This window comes from Staurois parvus, unplaced genomic scaffold (assembly GCF_062004578.1).
Source record: "Staurois parvus isolate SC_StPar_1 unplaced genomic scaffold, SC_StPar_1.0 ptg001234l, whole genome shotgun sequence".
In the NCBI taxonomy this organism is placed as follows: domain Eukaryota; kingdom Metazoa; phylum Chordata; class Amphibia; order Anura; family Ranidae; genus Staurois; species Staurois parvus.
The window spans coordinates 326,530-351,866 of NW_028319030.1; the positions used below are offsets into that span (position 1 = coordinate 326,530).

The 25,337-nt window shown below is 46.1% G+C and overlaps 1 protein-coding gene across 1 annotated transcript; it reads right to left on the reverse strand.

Moving 5' to 3' along the window:
* Positions 1-454: 454 nt before the first annotated feature.
* LOC149437977 (uncharacterized) lies at positions 455-22,488 on the reverse strand. Its single transcript, XM_089660380.1, has 4 exons — positions 22,109-22,488; positions 18,669-18,795; positions 11,512-11,585; positions 455-1,606 (listed from the first exon to the last, which is right to left on the reverse strand). The coding sequence occupies exons 1-4, from the start codon at positions 22,422-22,424 to the stop codon at positions 1,233-1,235; spliced, it is 891 nt and encodes a 296-aa protein (XP_089516506.1). The 5' UTR covers positions 22,425-22,488; the 3' UTR covers positions 455-1,232.
* Between the last annotated feature and the right edge of the window lie 2,849 nt (positions 22,489-25,337).

A 25,337-nucleotide genomic window follows, 5' to 3' on the forward strand; every position in this document is an offset into this window, starting at 1 on the left:
GGCACCAGCGCGCCTCGCGCACACCCCTTACACGGAAATGAAAAATTACGTATGTATACGTGATTTTCCGCACCCCTGCCACCCTGTAGCAGTATATCTACTTTAGGGCAGCAGGGAAGCAATTAACAGAAGACTGATAGGCAAAACATAGCAGTTTTTCTGCTTAACATGAAGCTACAATTGTTACGTGGGATATCCTGTGTATCACACAGTGCTGCTGCTGTGATTGGCTCCTCTGTTTCCAGGAGAAATTGGAAGATTCTGGGTGGACAGGAGTGATCCATACAGATCAGGAGCATGAATATGGGTGCAGTTCCAGCCAATTACAGAGAGCCGTGCCCCTGAGCATGCTGGGTACTAGTATTTATACTCAGTGAACACATGGGATCTGTGTTCTTCTTCCTCTTTTCTGAGAATGGAGTTCCAGGTGGTTGGGAATGGTGGGAGGTGGCTGTCTCCCCTGGCTCCTGCTGCCAGGAGGCCTCGGGTGAGCAATTCGAGGGCCAGAATGCTGAAACCCAGGGTGCTTCTGAGAGATGACTGAGGCGGGATGTCTACAGATCCTGTCAGGTATCACAGAGGAAGGTAACCTGCAGAAAGGGCCTTATGAGTACAGACTGTTTTACAGGAATGCTGGGACTTGTGCTATTTAACCCCCTCGAGACCTATATAGTCAGCAACTGGGTGTAAGGTAGAGGGGACACTGGCTGTCCAGGAGAGCAACTCTCCACTAAGTTCTGCATATCTACTGAGGGACTTTGCTCCATGTTTGTACAGTTGGCTACATGGAGTCACTAAGGAAAGCCCACAGATAAGCTGTCCTCAATTGTCATAGTTAGATTCGGAGTATCCTATTATATCCCTTCCCTTTCCCAGTTCCATAAATGAAATAAAGACAACAGAGAAGCTAGAACCCCCAGACTGATGATTGGAGTAATAAGTGAACGTTGTGTGCACCTGGTATAAGAAATGTGGTGTGCTTGGCTGTGGGAGAAGATCTAGGGGAAAGGCTGGGCAAGATACAAGCAGCCCCTGCGGGGGTAGCTCTACATAAGAAGCACTGGTGGGAACTAGTAGTAACTTTTATTATGTATTTAGCTGTTTCTAGAAGACAGTTAGCAAAGCTTTATGTCAGCATTGGGGAAGGTCCAATTTGATCTGATTTGCTAATTTTGATCACCTATTTTTTTTTCTGCAGTGGTCTTCACACACGAGAACCATAAAAGTGTGTGTTAGTTATCATACGGAAACCTTTTAAACCATCTTTTATCTGCCAGAGCTTTCAGCCTCTCATACTCCTCTTTTTTAGGTTTTGCTTTTGTCTCGGTAAGTATGAATTCATGTGCACATTTCAGAAGGACCTTCTTGCGCTGTATACGTTCTTTCTTTGGATCCCTTGGCTGTGTCAGGCGGAATCCAACATCTTTTAAAGCTTCCACGATCACTTTCTGTATATCATTGCACCGCCCTGGAGTCTTCATGTGGTCCGTGGCGGTGTAATTCTCAATGGCCAGCACTATTCCTGCTCCCGCACGTCTAAACTTTTCTTCTAAATCTTTGTAGTCGTTCTTAAATGTGTATGTAAGGACAACAATAGGAACAAGCCCTGTCATTATGATAAAAAATAGGAAATTTCAGTTGAAAATGTAAACTTCCAAGAGTTCACTACCTTTAACAAGTTTATTTTTCTGGTCATATTAAGAATGGCCTTTCCTTTTCAGTGTGCAGCAAGAAATGTTCTTCTTTACATTCATGTCAATGGGAACCTGCATATTATTATTATTATTATACAGTATTTATAAAGCGCCAATAGTTGGCTCAGCGCTGTACATTACAGAGGGGGACAGAACATGTGACAGAACAATAACAATACAATGCAAAACATGAGGGGATTGAGGGCCCTGCTCTTTCGAGCTTACAATCTAGGAGGGAGGGGATGGTGGCACAGGAGAAGATAGCTGTGGGGGATGGAGTGGTAGGAAGAGTGGAGGAGGTCGGCAAGTTAGCAGGGGGTGGGGTAGGCTTCCCTGAAGAGATGGGTTTTCAGGGTGCGCCTAAAGGAGAGGAGAGTAGGTGATAATCTGATGGGTTGGAGCAGGGAGTTCCAGAGGATGGGTGACACCCTGGAGAAGTCCTGGAGGCAGGCATGGGAGGAGGAGACCAGGGAACTAGAGAGAAGAAGGTCTTGTGAGGAGTGGAGAGTGCGTGTTGGGCGGTACTTGGATATTAGGTCGGTGATGTAGTTCGGGGCAGTATGGTGGACAGCTTTGTACGTCAGCGTTAGGATTTTGAATTTGATCCGTTGCGCAATCGGAAGCCAGTGGAGGGATTGGCAGAGGGGGGTGGCGGAGATGGAGCGGTTGGAAAGGTGAATGAGTCTGGCAGCCGTATTCAGGATGGACTGAAGCGGGGATAGCCAGCGGCGAGGCAGGCCAGTGAGGAGGGAGTTGCAGTAGTCGAGTCGTGATATGATGAGGGAGTGGATGAGCTGTTTAGTGGTTTCTGGGGTTAGGAACGTGCGGATTTTGGCGATGTTGCGGAGGTGGAGTCTGGATGAGTTTGTTAAAGATTGGAGTTGGGGCTGGAAGGATAGGTTGGAGTCCAGAATGACACCAAGTACTCTGGCTTGTGGGGCGGGTTTGATGGTGGCGTTGTTGGATGTGACGGAGAAGTCAGTGGGGGGGGGGGGGTGGTGTCCAGGCTGGGGGGAAGACAAGAAACTCGGTTTTGGAGAGGTTCAGTTTAAGGAAGTGGAGTGACATCCAGTCTGATATGTCGCTCCGTAGGTGTGTGATTCGGGCGGAGACCGAGGGGGTGAGGTGGGGGGTTGAGAGATAGATTTGTGTGTCGTCGGCATAGAGGTGGTAGTTGAAGCCGTGAGAGTGTATGAGTTGGCCATATGGCTCCTGACAACTCTCATAATTCAGCGCAGAACCTGAGATCACATTACAGGCGCTGAGTCACATTCAAATTGGCATCTCTATGGAATAATTGTATCTTTAGATTTTTGAAATATTGTTTATCAAGGTTCAGTTGAACTTTCTTTGTTTTTCTGTATGCCGCTTTTTTTTCTTCTTTTTTTTTAAATAAAAATTATAAAAATGGCAACCCTGGCAGTGATCGTAGATTTACTGCATTCAAGGACAGGTGCATTACTGGTCATTTGTGTATTTATACAAAATATACAGTTGTGTCCAAAATTATTCAACCCCCAATGCTGTAAAGGGGTTTAGGGACTATAGTGTACATTTGGAATTGTATTCAGAATCAAATCCTACAAGGACGTTGTAACTACCCAAATGCAACTAAAATGACATCAATTGTTTATGTAATACAGTAGTAAATGGTTCTTATGTGGTTTCTTCATTGCCACAATTATTCAACCCCTTAAAGACTACCACTCTGAAGAACAGAGGTTCATACAGGTGCTTTCCATCAGGTATTGAAAACACCTGTGGATGTCACCGAGCAGCAATCAAGCATAATAAGCACCAATTAGGCAGCTTTAAAATGACTGTGATACTCAGCTCCTTCTAGACATTTACTGGTGTGGTTACAAACATGGTGAAGGCAAGAGAATGGTCCAGGAAGACAAGAGAAGAGGTGATTTCTCTTCACAGGAAGGGCAATGGCTATAAGAAGATTGCAAAGATGTTAAACATACCAAGAGACACCTTAGGAAGCATCATTCGCAAATTCAAGGCAAAGGGCACTGTTGAAACGCTACCTGGTCGTGGCAGAAAGAAGATGCTGACTTCGACTGCTGTGCGCTACCTGAAGCGTAGAGTGGAGAGAAGTCTCCGTGTGACTGCTGAGGAACTGAGAAAAGATTTGTCAGATGTGGGTACAGAAGTTTCAGCCCAGACAATAAGACGCACACTGCGTAATGAAGGCCTCCGTGCCAGAACTCCCAGGCGTACCCCCTTGCTGTCTCCAAAGAATAAGAAGAGTCGACTGCAGTATGCCAAAAGCCATGTGGACAAACCACAAAAGTTGTGGGATAGTGTTCTGTGGACTGATGAAACAAAATTAGAACTGTTTGGGCCCATGGATCAACGCTATGTTTGGAGGAGGAAGAACAAGGCCTATGATGAAAAGAACACCTTGCCTACTGTGAAGCATGGTGGAGGGTCAATCATGCTTTGGGGCTGTTTTGCTTCTGCAGGTACAGGGAAGCTTCAGCGTGTGCAAGGTACCATGAATTCTCTTCAGTACCAGGAGATATTGGATGGAAACGTGATGCAGTCCGTCACACACCTGAGGCTTGGGAGACGTTGGACCTTTCAACAGGACAATGATCCCAAGCATACCTCCAAGTCCACTAGAGCATGGTTGCAGAGGAAAGGCTGGAACATTTTGGAGTGGCCATCGCAGTCACCAGACTTAAATCCGATTGAGAACCTCTGGTGGGACTTAAAGAAAGCAGTTGCAGTGCGCAAGCCTAAGAATGTGACTGAACTGGAGGCCTTTGCCCATGAAGAATGGGCGAAGATACCCGTAGATCGCTGCAAGACACTTGTGTCAAGCTATGCTTCACGTTTAAAAGCTGTTATAACTGTAAAAGGATGCTGTACTAAGTACTAAGATTGAATGTCACTTGGGGGTTGAATAAAACTGATAATGCTGTGAGCACAGAAAAGACATTTGTGGTTATTTCATTATAACTGTTATGTTATATTTGTCTGACCTACAAGTGCCTCTTTAATGTAAATGTAAGCAAGATGACTGAATGATCAAAAGCAATGTCAAACTGGCCAAAACACTCAATTTCAGTGGGGGTTGAATAATTTTGGACACAACTGTATGTAGAAGGAGAAAATGCTGTACAATTGTATATGATCTCAAAAACAAATTAATGAAAGTGTATGTGAACACAAGAACACAAATGTAATACTGTATTTTTCGCTCCACAAGACGCACCTACGTTTTAGAGGGGGAAAACAAAAAAAAAAATATTCTGAACCAATGGACTGCAGACATAGTACAGGAAACTACTCTAGTAAAGAACAAAAGAAAAGAGCGCACAAACCTTGCATTACCTCAGTAAATTATTCATGTATTTATTAATAAGTGATACTCACAAGAGATACGTGCACATCCCATCCAGAAGGGAGATAAACTCTTGCTCCTACTGACGTGTTTCGAAGGGCGATCCCTTCTTCCTCAGAGCTTCAAAGTCAGCAAAAGGGGACCTAAATGGTTTCCAATAGCAATCAGTTTTCAATGTTCAAAGGAACTGACAGCCTCTCTGTTAAGTGTTTACTATGTGTCTTTATCTATAGGAAGCTTTTAGCCACAGTGTGTCCGTGTTTCAGTGTTTAGATCAGTTTTGCCAAAAGCTTCCAATGGATAAAGACACATAGTAAACATTTAACAGAGAGGCTGTCAGTTCCTTTGAACATTGAAAACTGATTGCTATTGGAAACCATTTAGGTCCCCTTTTGCTGACTTTGAAGCTCTGAGGAAGAAGGGATCTCCCTTCGAAACACGTCAGTAGAGCAAGAGTTTATCTCCCTTCTGGATGGCATTTGCATGTGTTGTTTAACCCTGTGTTGATTTTGGATGCTATATGCTGTTTTTACTGCTACTCTTGTGAGTATAACTTATTAATAAATACATGAATAATTTACTGAGGTAATGCGCAAAGTTTGTGCGCTCTTTTCTTTTGTTCTTTACTACAGTCATTATCGAGCTTCCCGAACTTCGTGGTAGAGCTGCACAACCTTTGATCATTGTTGGTTGAACATTATCAAATCACTTGATTGGCTCTCCTCTGATCTGAGTCCTTGAGCGCAGGAGGTGTTGGTTTTGTGGTGAATGATAGTGCAGGAAATAACCAGAGACTGCAGATGTACTACAGGAGATGACCAGAGACTGCGGATATACTACAGGAGATGACCAGAGACTGCGGATATACTACAGGAGATGACCAGAGACTGTGAATGTACTACAGGAGATGACCAGAGACTGTGAATGTACTACAGGAGATGGCCAGAGACTGTGTATATACTACAGGAGATGACCAGAGACTGTGAATGTACTACAGGAGATGACCAGAGACTGTGAATGTACTACAGGAGATGGCCAGAGATTGTGTATATACTACAGGAGATGACCAGAGACTGTGAATGTACTACAGGAGATGACCAGAGACTGTGAATGTACTACAGGAGATGGCCAGAGATTGTGTATATACTACAGGAGATGACCAGAGACTTTGTATATACTACAGGAGATGACCAGAGACTTTGTATATACTACAGGAGATGACCAGAGACTGCGGACATAGTACAGGAGATGACCAGAGACTGCAGACATAGTACAGGAGATGACCAGAGACTGCGGACACAGTAAAGGAGATGACCAGAGACTGCGGACACAGTAAAGGAGATGACCAGAGACTGCGGACACAGTAAAGGAGATGACCAGAGACTGCGGACACAGTACAGGAGATGACCAGAGACTGCGGACACAGTACAGGAGATGACCAGAGACTGCGGACACAGTACAGGAGATGACCAGAGACTGCGGACACAGTACAGGAGATGACCAGAGACTGCGGACACAGTACAGGAGATGACCAGAGACTGCGGACACAGTACAGGAGATGACCAGAGACTGCGGACACAGTACAGGAGATGACCAGAGACTGAAAACCTTTGGGGAGTGGGTACCTGAATTTGACAGGTACCTGCTCCCACTTCCGCAGAGCTGTCCTCCCTCCCCGTAGTTTTCTGGGATACATAACAGGTCCCAGAAGACTATGGGGCCATTCACAAAGTGCAGCGCTTCTCGCATATGCGCTTTGGGCACCCGGCCATGAAGCCGCAAGCTGTCACAGCCGAGTACCCACACTAAAGATGCCGGAGCCGGGGAGAGAAGACGGCCAGTGAAGACATCGCTGGACCGAGGAGCAGGTTCTGGCAGATCGAAGCAGCCAGCCCGGTATTCTAACACGGAGGCGGCAACGGGGGGGAATACTAGGCCGGCCACTCTATATTTGCTCTATAAGACGCAGACATTTTCCCCATTTTTGGGGGGGAAAAGTGCATCTTATGGAGCTAAAAATACGGTATATTGCAGCTTACCAGTCCTCAGATGGTGAGGAGTGTCAAGGTGTTGTGTCAATTGCAATTTAAATTGCAAAGCTTTTTTGGCCATATTTCTCCTATGGATCACAGGAGTGCAGTTCATTCTGCATGACTGTGGCCCGCTTTCAGCCTACAGAGGTCACTCAGCTAGTCCAGGCGCTGGATCAATCCCGACTCTACTGTCGGGATTTACCCAGCAACCTGGACCGGCAGCTGGCTCAGCCTCTCAAGTTGCTGAGAGCCTGAGGCAGCCCTTCTTGCCCCCTCCACAGCTCAGCGTTCCAGTGAGTGCTGAGGGGCAGAGCAAACAGCTGGTGACTGACAGTCCCGGTTGGTTTTCTTTTCAGAATGGAGGTGAGAACTGATTGATCTGGGGTGTCTGATTGCTCAGTTCTCAGTGCAGAGTCGTCAGGGGACAGATGCAGTATCAGAGTAATGCATTCATCTAAGTGAGTAAATATATATATATATATATATATATATATATATACACACACATATATACACAGTTGTGTTCAAAATAATAGCAGTGTGTTGAAAAAAGTGAATAAAGCTGAAAATCCTTCTAATAGTTTTTATTTCCATCCACACAAATGCATTGGGAACACGACACATTCTATTCCAAATCACAACATGAAGAAAAATACATCAAATTTGTGTTGTTCCTCTAAAACAAATTGAAGAAAAGTGAATATTAGACGGTTCAAAAAAATCGCAGTGTTTTGTATTCTTCTTTACAAACTCCAACATTCACTATATAAACTGAGAAATGTTTGAAGATTTTGCTTTCCTTTGAATGACTTCATGAATATTTGGTTGTAGTCGCACTGTTTCTGAGAACTGCTGTACATCTGTGTTGCATGGAGTCCCCCAACTTCTGGCCCCTGTGATCAGGTATTCCAGCCCAGGATGATTGGACCACATTCCACAGTTCTTCTCTATTTCTTGGTTTTGCCTCAGAAACGGCATTTTTGATGTCACCCCACAAGTTTTCTATTGGATGAAGATCCGGGGATTGGGCTGCCCACTCCATAACGTCCATCTTGTTGGTCTGGAACCAAGATGTCGCACGTTTACTGGTGTGTTTGGGGTTGTTGTCTTGTTGGAACACCCATTTCAAGGGCATTTCCTCTTCAGCATAAGGCAGCATGACCTCTTCAAGTATTCTGATGTATTCCTAGATTGTAAGCTCGAAAGAGCAGGGCCCTCAATTCCCTCATGTTTTGCATTGTATTGGTATTGTTCTGTCCCCCTTTGTAATGTACAGCACTGAGCGAACTATTGGCGCTTTATAAATACTGTGTAATAATAATAATAATTCAAACTGATCCATGATCCCTGGTATGCGATTAATAGGCCCAACACCGTAGTATGAGAAACATTCCCATATCATGATGCTTGCACCACCATGCTTCACTGTCTTCACAGTGTACTGTGCTTGAATTCAGTGTTTGGGGGTCGTCTGACAAACTGTCTCCGCCCACTAGACCCAAAAAGAACAATCTTACTTTCATCAGTCCACAAAATGTTGCGCCATTTCTCTTTAGGCCGGTCAATGTGCTCTTTGGCAGATTGTAACCTCTTCAGCACACGTCTTTTTCCCAACAGTGGGACTTTGCGGGGACTTCTTGCAGATAGCTTGGCTTCACATCGGCGTCTTCTAATTGTAACAGTCCTCACAGGGAACGTCACACCTTCTTTCATCTTCCTGGAGCTGATTGTTGGCTGAGTCCGCCCCATGTTGGCTATTCTTCTATCCATTCCAATGGTAGTTTTTCGCTTTCTTCCACGTCTTTCAGGTTTTGGTTGCCATTTTAAAGCATTTGTGATCATTTTAGCTGAGCAGCCGATCATTTTCTGCACTTCTTTATATGTTTTCCCCTCTCCAATCAACTTTTTAATCAAGGTATGCTGTTCTTCTGAACAACGTCTGGAACGACCCATTTTCCTCAGAATTTCAGAGAGAAATGCACTGTAACCAGCATGTACAACATTTGCTGCCTTCCTTCCTTAAATAAGGGCAATAATTGCCACCTGTTTTTCAAAGAATGAATGACCTCACTAATAGAACTCCACACGGCTATTATTTTGAACACGCCCCTTTCAATGAGTGATTCAATGACACAGAATCAGCAGCATGCATGTCATGACTGTTGGGTCTGTTGGATTTCTATTACTTTACTACACCTGCTAGGAAATTATTTGCCATGTAGAAATATCATTTCTACCAAAAACAGTGACTGATCCGGTTAGTGATGTCTGACTGCTATTATTTTGAACACAACTGTGTATGAGATACACAGATATATAGATAGATACAGTCAGGTCCATAAATATTGGGACATCGACACAATTCTAACATTTTTGGCTCTATACACCACCACAATGGATTTGAAATGAAGCAAACAAGATGTGCTTTAACTGCAGACTGTCAGCTTTAATTTGAGGGTATTTACATCCAAATCAGGTGAACGGTGTAGGAATTACAACAGTTTGCATATGTGCCTCCCACTTGTTAAGGGACCAAAAGTAATGGGACAATTGGCTTCTCAGCTGTTTCATGGCCAAGTGTGTGTTATTCCCTCATTATCCCAATTACAATGAGCAGATAAAAGGTCCAGAGTTCATTTCAAGTGTGCTATTTGCATTTGGAATCTGTTGCTGTCAACTCTCAAGATGAGATCCAAAGAGCTGTCACTATCAGTGAAGCCATCATTAGGCTGAAAAAACAAAACAAACCCATCAGAGAGATAGCAAAAACATTAGGCGTGGCCAAAACAACTGTTTGGAACATTCTTAAAAAGAAGGAACGCATCGGTGAGCTCAGCAACACCAAAAGACCCGGAAGACCACGGAAAACAACTGTGGTGGATGACCAAAGAATTCTTTCCCTGGTGAAGAAAACACCCTTCACAACAGTTGGCCAGATCAAGAACACTCTCCAGGAGGTAGGTGTATGTGTGTCAAAGTCACCAATCAAGAGAAGACTTCACCAGAGTGAATACAGAGGGTTCACCACAAGATGGAAACCATTGGTGAGCCTCAAAAACAGGAAGGCCAGATTAGAGTTTGCCAAACGACATCTAAAAAAGCCTTCACAGTTCTGGAACAACATCCTATGGACAGATGAGACCGACATCAACTTGTACCAGAGTGATGGGAAGAGAAGAGGATGGAGAAGGAACTGCTCATGATCCTAAGCATACCACCTCATCAGTGAAGCATGGTGGTGGTAGTGTCATGGCGTGGGCATGTATGGCTGCCAATGGAACTGCTTCTCTTGTATTTATTGATGATGTGACTGCTGACAGAAGCAGCCGGATGAATTGTGAAGTGTTTCGGGAATATTATCTGCTCATATTCAGCCAAATGCTTCACAACTCATTGGACGCTTCACAGTGCAGATGGACAATGACCCAAAGCAGACTGCAAAAGCAACCAAAGAGTTTTTTTAGGGGAAAGAAGTGGAATGTTCTGCAATGGCCAAGTCAATCACCTGACCTGAATCCGATTGAGCATTTCACTTGCTGAAGACAAAACTGAAGGGAAAATGCCCCAAGAACAAGCAGGAACTGAAGACAGTTGCAGTAGAGGCCTGGCAGAGCATCACCAGGGATGACACCCAGCGTCTGGTGATGTCTATGCGTTCCAGACTTCAGGCTGTCATTGACTGCAAAGGATTTGCAACCAAGTATTAAAAAGTGAAAGTTTGATTTATGATTATTATTCTGTCCCATTACTTTTGGTCCCTTAACAAGTGGGAGGCACATATGCAAACTGTTGTAATTCCTACACCGTTCACCTGATTTGGATGTAAATACCCTCAAATTAAAGCTGACAGTCTGCAGTTAAAGCACATCTTGTTCATTTCATTTCAAATCCATTGTGGTGGTGTATAGAGCCAAAATGTTAGAATTGTGTCGATGTCCCAATATTTATGGACCTGACTGTATATAAAGAGAGAGATAGAGAGGGAGATAGATATTTTTTATATATATACAGAAAGAAGAGTGACATGAGTGAGGAGTGCCCTGGTTTTTGTTTTCTTGGATTGCTACTAAAAAATGTGCTGTTTTGGTTCATAGCAAGTGGAACCCTTAACTGCTTGTGCCCTCTCCATTCTGACAGAGAGCTTGCATGGGTTCCAAACAAATTCACACCTTCTTGTTCAATGTCCTTGAATAACTGTCATAGCATCCTGGGCCTCTTCCTCCATTATAGGTACCACCACTATGTGATTCAAGAACTTATGGAAGGGGGGGGTGAAATGTGTATTCATCAAGTGTTCAGAGGTCCACATTGACTGGTGGATGGAAACTGGCCAACAGTTCACTGAGGCTGCCTCTGTTTTCACTGATACAAGACTATCCTGCCACTGGCCAATTTGTACACAGCTGTAACATCTGAGAAGTGAAGTTACCTGTCATATCTCTGCAGTTCATGAAAAAACTGTACACTTCATCAAGTTGCTCCTGTGGAAGTTTGTGCCTCGCACTAGAAGAAAACCAAAGAAGTTTAGTGTCCTTATATACCAACTTTCTTCAAAGATATTTCATTTTTTTTTAGATAGGAAAGTTGATTCACCTCCTGACATCTTGTATGTCTATAAATGATTGGGAAGACTAGCTGAGAAAGACAAACCTCTTGAATTTGGACTGGTGGGTAGAGGATGGGACACAAACTGCTGCAGGACAGCCCCACATGAAATGACATTCAAAGAAAATTGACAACTCAACTTATAACTGCTTGCCTACAATGTAACTCATATACTCTCACCGGCCACTTTATTAGGTCCACCTTGCTAGTATTGGGTCAGAACCCCTTTTGCCTTCATTCTTCATAGCATGGATATAACAAGGTGTTGGAAACATTCCTCAGAGTTTTTGGTCCATATAGGAATAATAGTATCATGCATTTGCTGCAGATCTGTTGGCTGCACATCCATGAACCGCTGACACAGGGCAGGATGTATCCATGATTTCATGTTGTTTATGCCAAATTCTGACCCTACCATCTGAATGTCGCAGCTGAAATCCAGACTCAGCAAACCAGGCAACATTTCTCCAATCTTCTATTGTCCAATGTTGGTGATCCTGTGTGAATTTTAGCCTCCGTTACCTGTTCTTAGCTGACAGGAGTGGCACCCGGTGTGATCTTCTGCTGCTGTAGCCCATCTGCTTCAAGGTTGGACATGTAGTGCATTCAGAGATGGTATTCTGCATACCTCGGTTGTAACAAGTGGTTATTGGAGTTACTGTTGCCTTTCTATCATCTGGAACCAGTCTTCCCATTCTCCTCTGACCTCTGACATCAGCAAGGCATTTTCCTCCCCACAACGTCCGCTCACTGGATATTTTCTCTTTTTTGGACCATTCTCTGTAAACCCTAAAGATGGTTGTGTGTGAAAATCCCAGTAGATCAGAAGTGTTTGAAACACTCGGACCAGTCCATCTGGCAGCAACAACCATTTCACCTGGAAAGTCACTTAAATCCCCTTTCTTCCCCATTCTGATGCTCGGTTTGAACTTCAGCAAGTCATCTTCCCCACATCTAGATGCCTAAATGCATTGAGTTGCTGCCATGTGATTGGCTAATTAGCACCAATTAGTTACCAAGCAATTGAACTGGTGTTTCTAATAATATGGCCGGTGAGTGTGTAGGGCAGCAAGAAAATAGCATTAAAGTCGTTGTAAACATTTATTTCAATAACAGACATGTCTACACTTATCTGCTTTGTGTAATAGAATTGCACAGAGTGACCCCCGATCCTCCTCTTCTCAGGTGCCTTGCCTGCACTCCTCACTCCCGAGCCCTGCTGCTGCATCCAGTGACACAGACAGCGGTGTGAAGGGAGTGCCTTTTGGGGGTGGGGGGACCCCTGTTCTTCTTATGTGTAGCCCACCCTGTGCCTGTTAGGGGCACAGGGTGCTCTGTCCAGATATTCTGAAGACATGTATAGGTTGGGTGTGGGGTTGTCCATTGTTCACTGCCAGGTGGTTGCCCCATTGTTCTATTGTCTTGCTCCCAGCAAACTATTATGGGATGCATGTGTTCCTGTATTGTCTACTACCACCTGGTGTTTCCCTTTGTTATATTATGTGCCTTGGTTTGGTGGGGGGTATTACCAGCAGGCCTTCCCCCTGATGGGTGGGCCTGCTGATGTGTTTCCTGTTCCTGGTTGTGTTTCCCCGCCCTGTGTATATATCTTGTGTTTTGTGTTAAAATAAAGCAGTTTTACTTCCTGTCTTTAGAAGAGTCTGGTGCTGTCTATTTCCTGTATGGTCAGCGGTGGTGTCTGTGGATTTGTGTTCAGACAGGGAGTGAGAGTCTAACGGATTTACCCAAGTGCAGTCTGGGGTCCGGTTCCATTACATTGGTGGCAAGCGGTGGGATTGTGCTTCCAAGCTGTGAACACGTCCAAACCACCTCCGAGATTCAAGATCAGGAAAGAGACGTCAGTCACCCCAGTGGAGATATGAACCTGGCATCAGAGTTCCCAGGGCTGCTGCAGACTGTTCTTGCAACATACCCCAGGACTGTGTCTACGGATCAGTACCTGGAGCTCAGGCAGCAGATTTGGGAGGTCCTTTGGAGAGGAGCCCTCCAGGCTGCTGCTATGGACAAAAGCAAGTGCTATCCAACCCCAGGGGAACGGGCCAGGGACCATCGGCAGTTACGGATGCCGTTCCTGGGAGAGCGACAACCCGGAGCAATGGGTGACTGAGTTGGACAGGCTGGTCCAGCAGGAGATACAACTGGACAACAGATATCCAGCTTTGCAATGGTACCCAGAGCAGGAATATTTAGGGGTGTCAACAGAATGCTCTCCAGAGGGATATGACTTTGGTGGCCCTGGATTGCTGTGGGAGAGCCTTACAGATCATTTTGTGTTTGGCGATGAAGGAGAAGCTACCCTGGAGGAGTTATGAGAAGGCAGAGAGGCCATGTTTGGTCTCACAGGGGTCTCAGAGCTTGAACCAGATTTGGAATACCTGCTGATGAAAGAACTGCTTCTGGAAAGGACATACAGGCAACTGCTAAAACATGTTCGGCAGCATGCCCAAGAATCAGCAGTGGAAATTCCAGAGACTGGGGATTTGATAGACTTCTCTGCTGAGGAGGAACCAGCAGAAGACCTAGCAACAGGGCCAAACAGTACTGAACTCTGCCCAGCACCGGTAACATCTTCTGAGTTCCACGGACAGGAGATGGTGAACCCCGATCCCCAGACACCAGTTCCAGAGACTGGGGATTTGATTGACTTTTCTGCTGAGGAGGAATCAGCCGGCATGCTTCCCACAGAAGAGCTGGCATCAGGGCATGGCGTGGTTGACCTCTGCCCACAACAATCAGCACCGCAGGAGATACAGGAAGAGGATGCAATCGGCACCTCACAACAGCAGCTTGAGCTGTTGTCCGTGGATGTGACTTCTGTCTCCACTGACACAACCCCAGAAAAGGGTCTGGCATTGGGACAAGATAATGTCAGCCTTACTTTGCAAACACTGGGGGATGTCAATCAAGTCAAATTGGATGAGAATACAGTTGCCACCGGGATACCCCAGGGATGCTGGGCAGTCGGCCCAGATCCTCCACCGCATGATGGAGTCGGCCCAGCCACTCGGTATTCTCCCCAGCGGCTGAGAGGACTTCAGGGAGAAGGACCAGCCCATACTTCTCCCCAGCGGCAGGTATGTTCTACGGGAGAGGCAGAGGTTGGCTGGGTGAGTAATGCTTGGTGTGGGACAATTTGCTTGGGGTACTGTGTGGGTGCTGGCATTGGGGTACTGGAAGTACAGACTAACTTCGGAGTCCATCTATCTGGGGTTTACTCCTGTGTTAGTTTCCTGCCGAAAGGGGAGATATGTGACGGGAGTGACTTTTGGGGGTGGGGGGACTCCTGTTGTTCTTATGTGTAGCCCACCCTGTGCCTGTTAGGGGCGCAGGGTACTCTGTCTGAATATTGTGTAGACATGTACAGGTTGGGTGTGGGGGTTGTCCATTGTTCACTGCCACATGGTTGCCCCATTGTTCTATTGTGTCTTGCTTGCCAGCAAACTATTATGGGATGCATGTGTTCCTCTATTGCAGTGGTTCTCAAGCTTCCTAATGCCGTGACCCTTTAATACAGTTCCTCATGTTGTGGTGACCCCCAACCATAACATTATTTACCCAGTAATTATAATTCATGAAGTGTCGTTTTACCTCCAATACTGCTGTTTCAGCACAGTAGCTGCTTTTAACACAGTAGCTGCTTTCAACACAGCAGCTGCTTTCTACACAGTAGCTGCTCTTTACACATCAGAAATATGTTTTTCTGATGGTCTTAGGCGACCCCTGTGAAAGGGTCGTTCGACCCCCAAAGGGGTCGGGACCCACAGGTTGAGAACCACTGCTCTATTGTCTACTACTAGGTGGTGTATCCCTTTGTTCTATTATGTGTCTTGGTTTGGTGGGGGGTGTTACCAGCAGCCCTTCCCCCTGATGGGTGGGCCTGCTGATGTGTTTCCTGCTCCTGGTTATATTTCCTCGCCCTGTGTATATATCTTGTGTTTTTGTTAAAATAAAGCAGTTCACTTCCTGTCTTAAGAAGAGTCTGGTCCTGTCTTATTTCCTGTATGGTCAGCGGTGGTGTCCGTGGATCTGTGTTCGAACAGGGAAGCGGGAATATAACGGAATACCCTACTGCAGCCGGGGTCCGGTTCGGTTACAAGCAGGACCTGGCCCTGCCCCCCACTTCCTTATCAGTGGAGTTGATTGACAGGAGCACGAGCCAATGACTGCTATCAATCTGCCCAGTGAGGAGAGACAAAGCCAGGAGAGCCTCAGCTCTCATTCACAGCTTTGACGATGAGGCTCAGGTAAGCATGGTGGGGGGGGGGAGGGGTAAGGGGGCGAGTCTGTGACGTAGAAGGTTTTTTTTTACCTTTTTCTTAAGATAAAAAACCTTGAGGTTTTAGAACCACTTTAATGCCGACCCCCCCCCCGCACACACGTGTTCATGCTGGTTGTGTGCCGTGAGAACGCTCTCTGAGCACTCCCACCACATGGACTAATCTGTTACCAATCAGAGAGCCAGCAAGGTAGACACCCAATCATGTAAGAGTTCTGAGAGCCAATCACAGCGGTCACATGATACAGAAGCCAAGCTGCCTACACTGTTGCTGTGCCTTCCCTATTCATGTCATAACCAGACTCTGACAAAACTAGAATTCTTCATTTCTCTCTTTCCTACTCAATGGCAATGTCATTCTTTTGCTATATGAAATCATTATGTTTCTTAACAACAATGTGCTACCCAAGGGACACCAAAAGCTCCGGAGTCAGAAACGACCCATCTTCTACCATAGTTAGATAATTAGCACAACTACCTGAACCATTCCTGTCAGTGGGACTGCGATAGTACAATGGAAAAACAGGGGGGGGGGGCCCTTAGGAATTGAATTGATATATTTTTTATTTGATGAAGATTGGGAGAAGTGAGACAAGCAGACTTTATAGAAGGCTATGTGAAGATACATATATGCTCCGTGTCTAAAAGCTACAAGTGAGACTATACAGATGTTATTTATTAGGCATAGGCTAATACACATCTGTCATACACAAGTCCCATGAGCCAAATCTGGGCCACCTGGCCATTTCGTGTGGCCTTGCACCTCTCCTGCAACTGCAGCACCCCTCTTGTCTCCTCCCCCACCTTGTTCCAAACACTTGCCAACAAAGAGGAGGACAGAACTCCTTCACCAGATGCTGTGCTTCTCTGTGCAGCCATTGAAGGGCTCATCTCTGCCCCCCTCCCTTCGTGTCAGCAGCTCTGCCCTTCTTCCTGGCCACGGCACAAGGTAGGGAGTGCACTGTGGTATATGGGATGGTGGGGAATATGACCAGATCTATGGGGGTTCTGGGGGGGGGCTTTGCCCTGCCAGCAGTGACCCTGTCCTCTGCCCTGCCAGCAGTGACCCCTGACCTCTGCCCTGCCAGCAGTGACCCCTGACCTCTGCCCTGCCAGCAGTGACCCCTGACCTCTGCCCTGCCAGCAGTGACCCCTGACCTCTGCCCTGCCAGCAGTGACCCCTGTCCTCTGCCCTGCCAGCAGTGACCCCTGTCCTCTTCCCTGCCAGCAGTGACTCCTGTCCTCTGCTATGCCAGTTGTGACCTCTGTCCTCTGACCAGCCAGTTGTGACCCCTGTCCTCCACCCTACCAGTTGTGACCCCTGTCCTCTTCCCTTCCAGGTGTGACCCCCTGTTCTCCACCCTACCAGTTGTGACCCCTGTCCTCTGCCCTTCCAGCAGTGACCCCTTTCCTCCGCCATACAAGTTGTGACCCCTGTCCTCTGCCCTTCCAGCAGTGACCCCTGTCCTCCGCCCTGCCAGTTGTGAACCCTGTCCTCCACCCTGCCAGTTGTGACCTCTGTCCTCAGCCCTGCCAGGTGTGACCCCTGTCCTCAACCCTGCCAGCAGTGACCCCTGTCCTCAGCCCTGTCAGGTGTGAACCCTGTCCTCCACCCTGCCAGTTGTGACCCCTGTCCTCAGCCCTGCCAGCAGTGACCCCTGTCCTCCACCCTGCCAGCAGTGACCCCTGTCCTACTCCCTGCCAGTTGTAACCCCCTGCCCTCCATTCTGCTGACACCCTGCCCTCAGCTCTGCTGTAATCTATCCTCAGCTCTGCTGACCCCTGTGCTCTGCCCTGCTGACCTCCCATTTTCTGCCCTCCTGACAGTTGTATTGCACTCCCAGATCGGACAGGCTAGATCCATCCCTGGTGGGGAACTCTTGACTTCTGATGGTGAGGAAGGTTTTGACATCTGATGTACAGGATGGGGGGGGGGGGTGCTCTGGACTTCTAGTCTTATAGATACAACTGGCCCTTTGAGGGCAATCATAATATTGATGCAACCTGCAATGAACCTGATTGTGACACCCCTGGGCTAACATAACCCCCCCACCTCAAATTGTGTGAGTCAGAGGTGTCCTGTAGAACACGTCTCTTGAAAGTGTGTAATATTTCATTAGGCATGTATTAATTACAACTGCAATCTGAATTCTGTAATATTTCTTGATTAAGACATTCCACCAATTTATTTGCCCAATTTATTGGTTTCTATGCAGAAATGATCCTGATTTTGAACTCTCCAGTTTTAGTAAATTAACCCCTAATTGACACTGGGGTGGGAACTGACTGACACTGACATCGCCAGTGATACTGATACAGTTTTCAGTGATAATGCTGTACACTGTCACTGTACTAAAGACACTGTACTGTGATTCGCTAAGCTGATCAGCAGGTCCCGGTCATAAATCATTGGCCAGAACCTGCTGACCGTCTTGTTCTGTACCAAATGACAGCATAGATGGGGCATTGCTCCCGCATGCGCTCCCCATACCTGGAAATGCCGGATCTCATACATGTATGTTCCCAGCGCAGAGCGGCTGGCCTGCCGCAGTAACAGTACATGGGACGGTCCACAAGTGGTTATACTTTATAGCCAATTACAGTCATGCAAAGTAGAACAAAACATACATCAAATATTATTTTTTGTCATAACAATGTATGCAAAGCTTTCTATAGATCCATACCTGTAAATAAATATGGGGGCAATAAAATTGGTGTAGTTTGGTGTTAGGTCAGAATCCTCCGCCTGGGACATTATCTGATCAAAGTCCTTAGTCAGCACCACTTCCTCATCCAAGGGGAGAAAATGACCTGCGAGTGACAACAGACAGACATAAAAAGATACCAGAGTTATAGGAACCCCATGACTGGTGTCCACCATAACGTCACACATCGGGGCCAATTTACTAAAGATTAGAGCATGACCACTTTGCAGAGTCAGTTTTCTCACTTACAGTAGCTTAGTACATGAGGAGAAAATGAAAGCACAATTCTTTTGTTCAGGATATCTTACCATCTGTATGGAAAATGAAATAAAAAATAAAGATGTTGGGTAGCCCATGATAGGAGGACTGAAGTCAGCCAGATTCAGCGCATCCTCTAAGTGCAAATTCACTTATTTAATGTGGAACTTTAACTAAAAATATAAAAACTGTCAGACAGGCAGGAATTGTAATGCAGAAGACTCATGCTTTGCCTCTTCTGCACTAAAGTTACTTACCTGCCTGTCCACCCCTGTAGAGTGAGCCGCTCACTGTACAAATTTGGTGATGCCGATCCTCACGGAACTCCCACGTGTGTGGCCAATGACGACGGGCAATGACAGCCGCCGCTTGCTGTGGTGGCACACCTGTGGATCCGCTCCTGAGTCCATAGACACACATAGTGCAGCTCGGTCCTGCCTCCCATTCCTTTCCTACAGCATTTGATTGACAGCAATATAAACCAATGGCTCCCACTGCTGCCTTTGTGTCCTGTGAATGAATGGAGGGAGAAAAGAGCCACTACAGACGGGCACAGCGCTGGATGGAGTGAGGACTCAAGTAAGAAGTTGGAGAAGGGGAGGGGGGGTCAAATAATGGGACATTTACTACCTTAAAGTTGTTGTAAAGGTTCAAGGTGTTTTACCTTCATTCATTCTATGCAGGACAATTAAAAACCTTCTGTGTACAGCAGTGCCCCCAACCCCCCAATACTTACCATTGCCTCTATCGATGTGCATAGCAGCTTCAGCTGTCCCAGGTCTCTTCCTCCTCATTGGCTGAGGAAGCCATTGGTTCCCATTGCTGTCAATCACAGCCAGTCAGTGAGTCTCCTCAATGAGGAGAGAGAGGGGGCAAGGCCAAGCCACAGCTCTGTGTATGAATGGACACACAGAGCAGCAGCTTGGCAACATGCCTACTCGGGTGCCCCCATAGCAAGCTGCTTGCTATGGGGGCACCCAACAGAAAGGAGGCATTCCTGGTGCCGGCAGGGGACCAAAGAAGAGGAGGATCTGGACTGCTCTGTGCAAAACCACTGCTCACAGCAGGTAAGTATAACATGTTTGTTATTTTACAGAAAAAAAGATCCTTTAGTATCACTTTAAAATGATCGGGATCTTTTTTTTTTCTTAAAATTATAAGCAGGGTATACTTACAATGGTTCTGCACACAACAGCCCCCGACCTCCTCCTCTGTGGTCACCCACCAGTCCTCCTGACTCCGTTCCCCTTCCGTGTGCCCCTTTAACAAGCCACTTACTATGGAGATACTAGTGCTGACTTACTCCCAAGCTGCGCTGTGTGTGTCCATTGACACACACATTGCAGCTCAGCAACACCACTGCTGCTTCCTCACAGGCTGTGCCTAACAGTAGCAGAAGCCAATATCCAGTGAGGAGGAAGAGAGAGGAGGGAGCCACTGCTCTGGGGATTGAGATTGGGCTCAGGTAAGTATTTGGGGGGAGGGGGGCAGCTGAACACAGAAGGATTTTTACCTTAATGCAGAGAATCTAAACAACTTTCTGCCTTTGCAACCATTTTAATGCAGGGAATGTATTAAGGTAAAAAATGTCTTGTTTGCTTTTCAAGGACATGAAGTAGAAAGAAAGGAGAAGGTGGTAATAACTTAAAGCAGGGGTCACCAAGCTGCGGCCTGTGGGCCAGATGTGGACTTTTTCTTGCCTTTATCTGGTCCTTAGGGGACTATTACTCCCACTGACATCAGAAATGGGGAATTAATTCTCCCACTGACACCAATCATGGGGTGCTATTCCTTCAACTGACACCAAAGACAAGATACTATAACAACTCCTGACACCAGAGATGAGGAACTAAATCTCCCACTGACACCAATCATGGGGCACTATTCCTCCCACTGACACTAATTATAGAGTACTATTCATCCCACTGACACCAATTATGTCATTTTTTTTACTCCCACTGACCACCAAGCAGGGCTTTATTTCAGTGGGAACGTAGGGGAACACAGTTCCAGCACCTCCATCACTAAATGTATGTTATGGCTAGGGCTACTGGGGTGTGTTAGAGTATCTATTGATGCTGGCTTGTAGAGGATCAGTTGTCACTTGGAGGGTCTATTGTTGCAGGGGGTCTATGATTGTTAATGAGGGCTCTATTGTGTCTTGTGGGAGAACTATTGCTGCTGGAGGGGGTGTTATCTTGCTGGGAGGGATCTACTGATGCTGGCTGCTGGGAGATCTATTGTTTCTAGCAAGGGTCTATTATTGCTGGGGGGTATATTGTTGCGAGGAGGTCTATTTTTTCTTGGGGGTGATCTATTGTTGCAGGCTGCAGGGGGTCTATTCTACTGCTGTTTTTTGTTATCAACATATTCCATACAAGTTACCCAGCACCACAGAATTATATTTGGTTCTGTATTCTTTAAAAGGACTGTACTGAGAGGTGGGACCAAGGGACAGTGCTCAAAGGTGGGTAGGGGATGGAGACAAGGGGTGACTCGGAAGGGGGAGTACCTGCACCTATTCCCTGAGAAAAAAAGCCATGCCACCAAGCCTATGATATTGTGATGGCGGAGCATTTTCTACTCCCACTGGCCACAGTCCGACCCCCTAAAGTAAACTGGCCCTTTGTTTTGAAAGTTTGGAGACCCCTGATGTAGAGAAACCTCGAGAAGGAAGAGGCAGCAAGATGAGCAATTTGGCCTATGAGGCGCGTTCTAGGAGGACATCTATAGACACCGTCCCAGACTCAGAGAACCGCTCTGTAGTCATCTTTCGTCTATAGCGTGGCAATGAGGTGGTTAATAATTGATAATTGAACATTTGCTTTAGTAAATCTCCCTCACCATGACACCATCTGTTGCTGTTTTCTCTATAGGATTATAGTCTATGTTATAGTCCATCGGTATTTTTTTTTACACCATGTTACCAACCAAAAATGCTGACATATGACATAAAGGACCTCCTTCATTGTCAGAGGTTTGTGGCAAAATGTTTCCAGTCTTTGCAACTTTCTATTCAAAAGTGAAAAATGGCAACAAATTCATTAGATTTGGGGCAGCTGAATACAATATAAAAATATTTTATGAGACATTTCATTGCCATTGTATGAACTTTCCTCCCAAGCATAATAGGTTGACAAAGAAAATATTTTATAGATTACCTAGTTGTGCAAAAGTCACCGCTTCCTCAGCTCCGTCCTTTTTTCCGAATCCTCTGTTGTCCACGATGGAGATGGTATCAGTAAGTTCATACTTGTTTCTCCTCGTTGTGATAATGGTTTCAGTTGATCCAGTTGTGGCACGGGTCTGGAATTCGTCTTCTCCAAGGGTGTAGATGCAGGAGTTGACAAAAGCCGATTTGCCATGACCGGCATAACCAAACAGCTGCAGGAGCACCCTGGTGTATGTCTGGTCCTCTGAGGAACCTCCTGGAAGATGAAAATCCAGGATGAATTGCTTGTTGTCTGCGGCGTCCATTGCTGGAGAGATTGCCCAGTGTCTTGTTTCTGTGATATTCTGTTTCTGGTAAAATTTGCTTCCACGTTTGCTGCGTACAAAGGTGATGGGAGTGTGCTGAAATGTTTCTTATACAGATTACATTCCTTGCACACAGGTATAACAACATGCCACAAACTGAACCGGGTCCTGCCCTTGTATCTTACACACAACTATAGGAAAAACTTTTATTTATTTTTTATTTTTGGATACCATAAGGGATGGTTATTTGTTTGTTTTATTATATTTCTGTTTTGTTTTTTTTCCATCTGTGTCCTATTGGGGAGATTTCTCTTCACTTCCTGTCCCATAGTCACAACAGGAAGTGGGAGGAAATCACTCCAAATTGAAAGAAGTAATGGTTGTCACCAAAGTCAGGCCTTTTTTTTCTCAGAGAATAGGAACCGCTTCCCCTCCGCCCTATAGCAGAAATACTGCTACAGGGAAGCCGGAGTGTGCAAAATCACACATATATATATACGTGATTTTGCAGTTCCGCGTAGGGGGTGCGCATGAGCAGCGTCTCGGCTGTCAATCACCGGGTCACGGATGGTGATTACTCGCCAGCACCCTGTGATCACCAAGTATTACCGACGGGGGAGAGAACTGAAAGTAAACAATACAGATCTCTCCCCTGTCAGCTCCAGCACACTGCTTTGTATGGCTCTGCATAGCAGTGCACTTACAGTGGAAAGCACAGACACAGCACACAGTAAAACACAGAGCACACAGTTAACCCTTTGATTGCCCCTCATGTTAACCCCTTCTTGCCCAGTGCCATTAGTACAGTGTCAGTGTTTTTATTTGTCCCACCACAATCCTGCTATAAGTCCTTCATCGCCCCCCATTACTAGTAGAAAAAAAAAGTTTTTTAAATTCCAGTACCGCCATTTGGATACACTAAAACTTCCACATAAACCAATTAATTTACACATATTGGGATCTTTTTCGTACCAGAATATATTTTATAGCTCGAAAAATTAAAAATGCAGAGGTGATCAAATACCACTGAAAGAAAGTTTTATTTGTGGGGAAAAAAAGACTTAAATTTCATTTGGGTGCACAATGGTCAGTTAAAGTAACTCAGCACCGTAACACAAAAAATGGCCTGGGTCAGGAGGGGGGGAAATCCTCTGGAGGGCAAGTCAGTAAGGGAATGTTATATATTTTTCTTTGTTTGTTTCTGTTTTTGTTTTGTTTTTTTTCCATCTGTGTCCTATTGGGGAGATTTCTTTCCACTTCCTGTCCCATAGTCACAACAGGAAGTGGGAGGAAATCACTCCAAATTGAAAGAAGTAATGGTTGTCACCAGAGTCAGGCATTTTTTTTCTCAGAGAATAGGAACCGCTTCCCCTCTGCCCTATAGCAGAAATACTGCTACAGGGCAGCAGGGTGTGCAAAATCACATATATATACATGATTTTGAACTAATGGTTGTCACCAGAATCAGGGCTCTTTTTCTCAGAGAATAGGTGCAGGAACTCTCCCTTTCCAAGTCCCCCTCCCCCCCACCCCTTACTCACCTCCGAGCACTGTTACTTGGTTCCACCCCTAACCCCCCTTCCCCCCCCAGTACCGCTTTTTGTAGAGAATACAGAAGTATCATTTTGTTGTGTTAAGTAATTTGTTAACAACAAGAAAAGCAGTAAAATAGATCCTCTGCAGCCAGCAACAAAATACCCCCCAGCAACACTAGACTCCAAGCAGAAACAATGGATCTCCCCTCAACCCTTATGTTGCTGGGGGGGTCAATTGTCAGTAACAATAGACCCCTCCCTAAACAGTAGATCCCGCCCATCAACAAATGACCCACCCAGGGGAGGACTGACAACTCATGGGGTCCCCGGGCAATATGGGATCATGGGGCCCCTGTGTCCTCGCCCACACTCAAAGCACATCCAAAAAAGCCTATAAAAAGGTACCAGGGGCATTTCATGGGGCCCCCTACTGACCCAGGGCCCTCGGGCAGTGCCCAAGTGCTCTAATGGTCAGTCCGCCTCTGGACCCACCCCAACAACATAAGACCCATTCCCAGCAACAATAGACATCCCCAGCACAAGAGACACCCCCCCCCTGTAAAAATACAGTAGATCCACTCCAGCAACAATAGATCCTCAGCAGCCAGCATCCATAGACCCTCCAGGACACCCCAGCGCCCCTTTGCCTCTTCATTCAATCAGTGCTGGAGGTGCTGGAATGTGTTCCCATGCGTTTCTGCTGAAAGAAGCCCTGACCAGAACTAGTGTCCCCAATGGGAGATTTCCCTTTCTATTCCTGTGCTGGTAACAACAAAAATGTTGTTTTTTGTTTTTCAATTACACTCTCTACAGTAATGGTAAATAGGATGAATAGAGAGGATGAATCTCCCCGATGGGGGCACAACCAGCAATAAACACCTGGCAGGGGTTCTAATCCATCTCAACTCTATCCAAAAATGGTAGAATTACAGGCTAAATAAAACTTAAAAATGCCCCCCCCCCCCCCCTTCTAGCACCTATGTTGGCTAACCTGTATAAGAAAGATGTATATACAGTACTTCCCCTTCTTCATCTCGCTCCAGTTGGGTCATGTGATCCGGCTCCCTTGTGTCAGCCAGCAGTGGGTGCAAGGTAAAGGAGGGAGCGACAACAATGGCTGTGACATGGGGGCCTATAAGGGACATCACCGCTCTAGGCTTTCCCAGTCATTGTTCAGCGCTCCCTCCTCTCCCCTGCAGCTGCCACTGGCTGACACAAGGGAGATCATGTAACCAGACCAGAGAGGGCTGAAAATAGGTAATAGGCATAAGTGTATAAGTACACGGCTCAAAATAATGAAAGGAAGACTTTGTAATCTTGATCTGGTCAGGTAAGTAGCAGAGGGGGTTGTTAATCAGCTGCTTTGGTCTTAATGAAA

Coding starts and splice junctions, on each gene's coding strand:
- LOC149437977 (XM_089660380.1), bottom strand. CDS start 22,424: ATGGACGCCGCAGACAACAAGCAATTCATCCTGGATTTTCATCTTCCA. Junction 18,796..22,108: donor GGTGACTTTTGCACAACTAG/GTAATCTATAAA, acceptor TGTCACTCGCAG/GTCATTTTCTCCCCTTGGAT. Junction 1,607..11,511: donor GAACTGCAGAGATATGACAG/GTAACTTCACTT, acceptor TCATAATGACAG/GGCTTGTTCCTATTGTTGTC.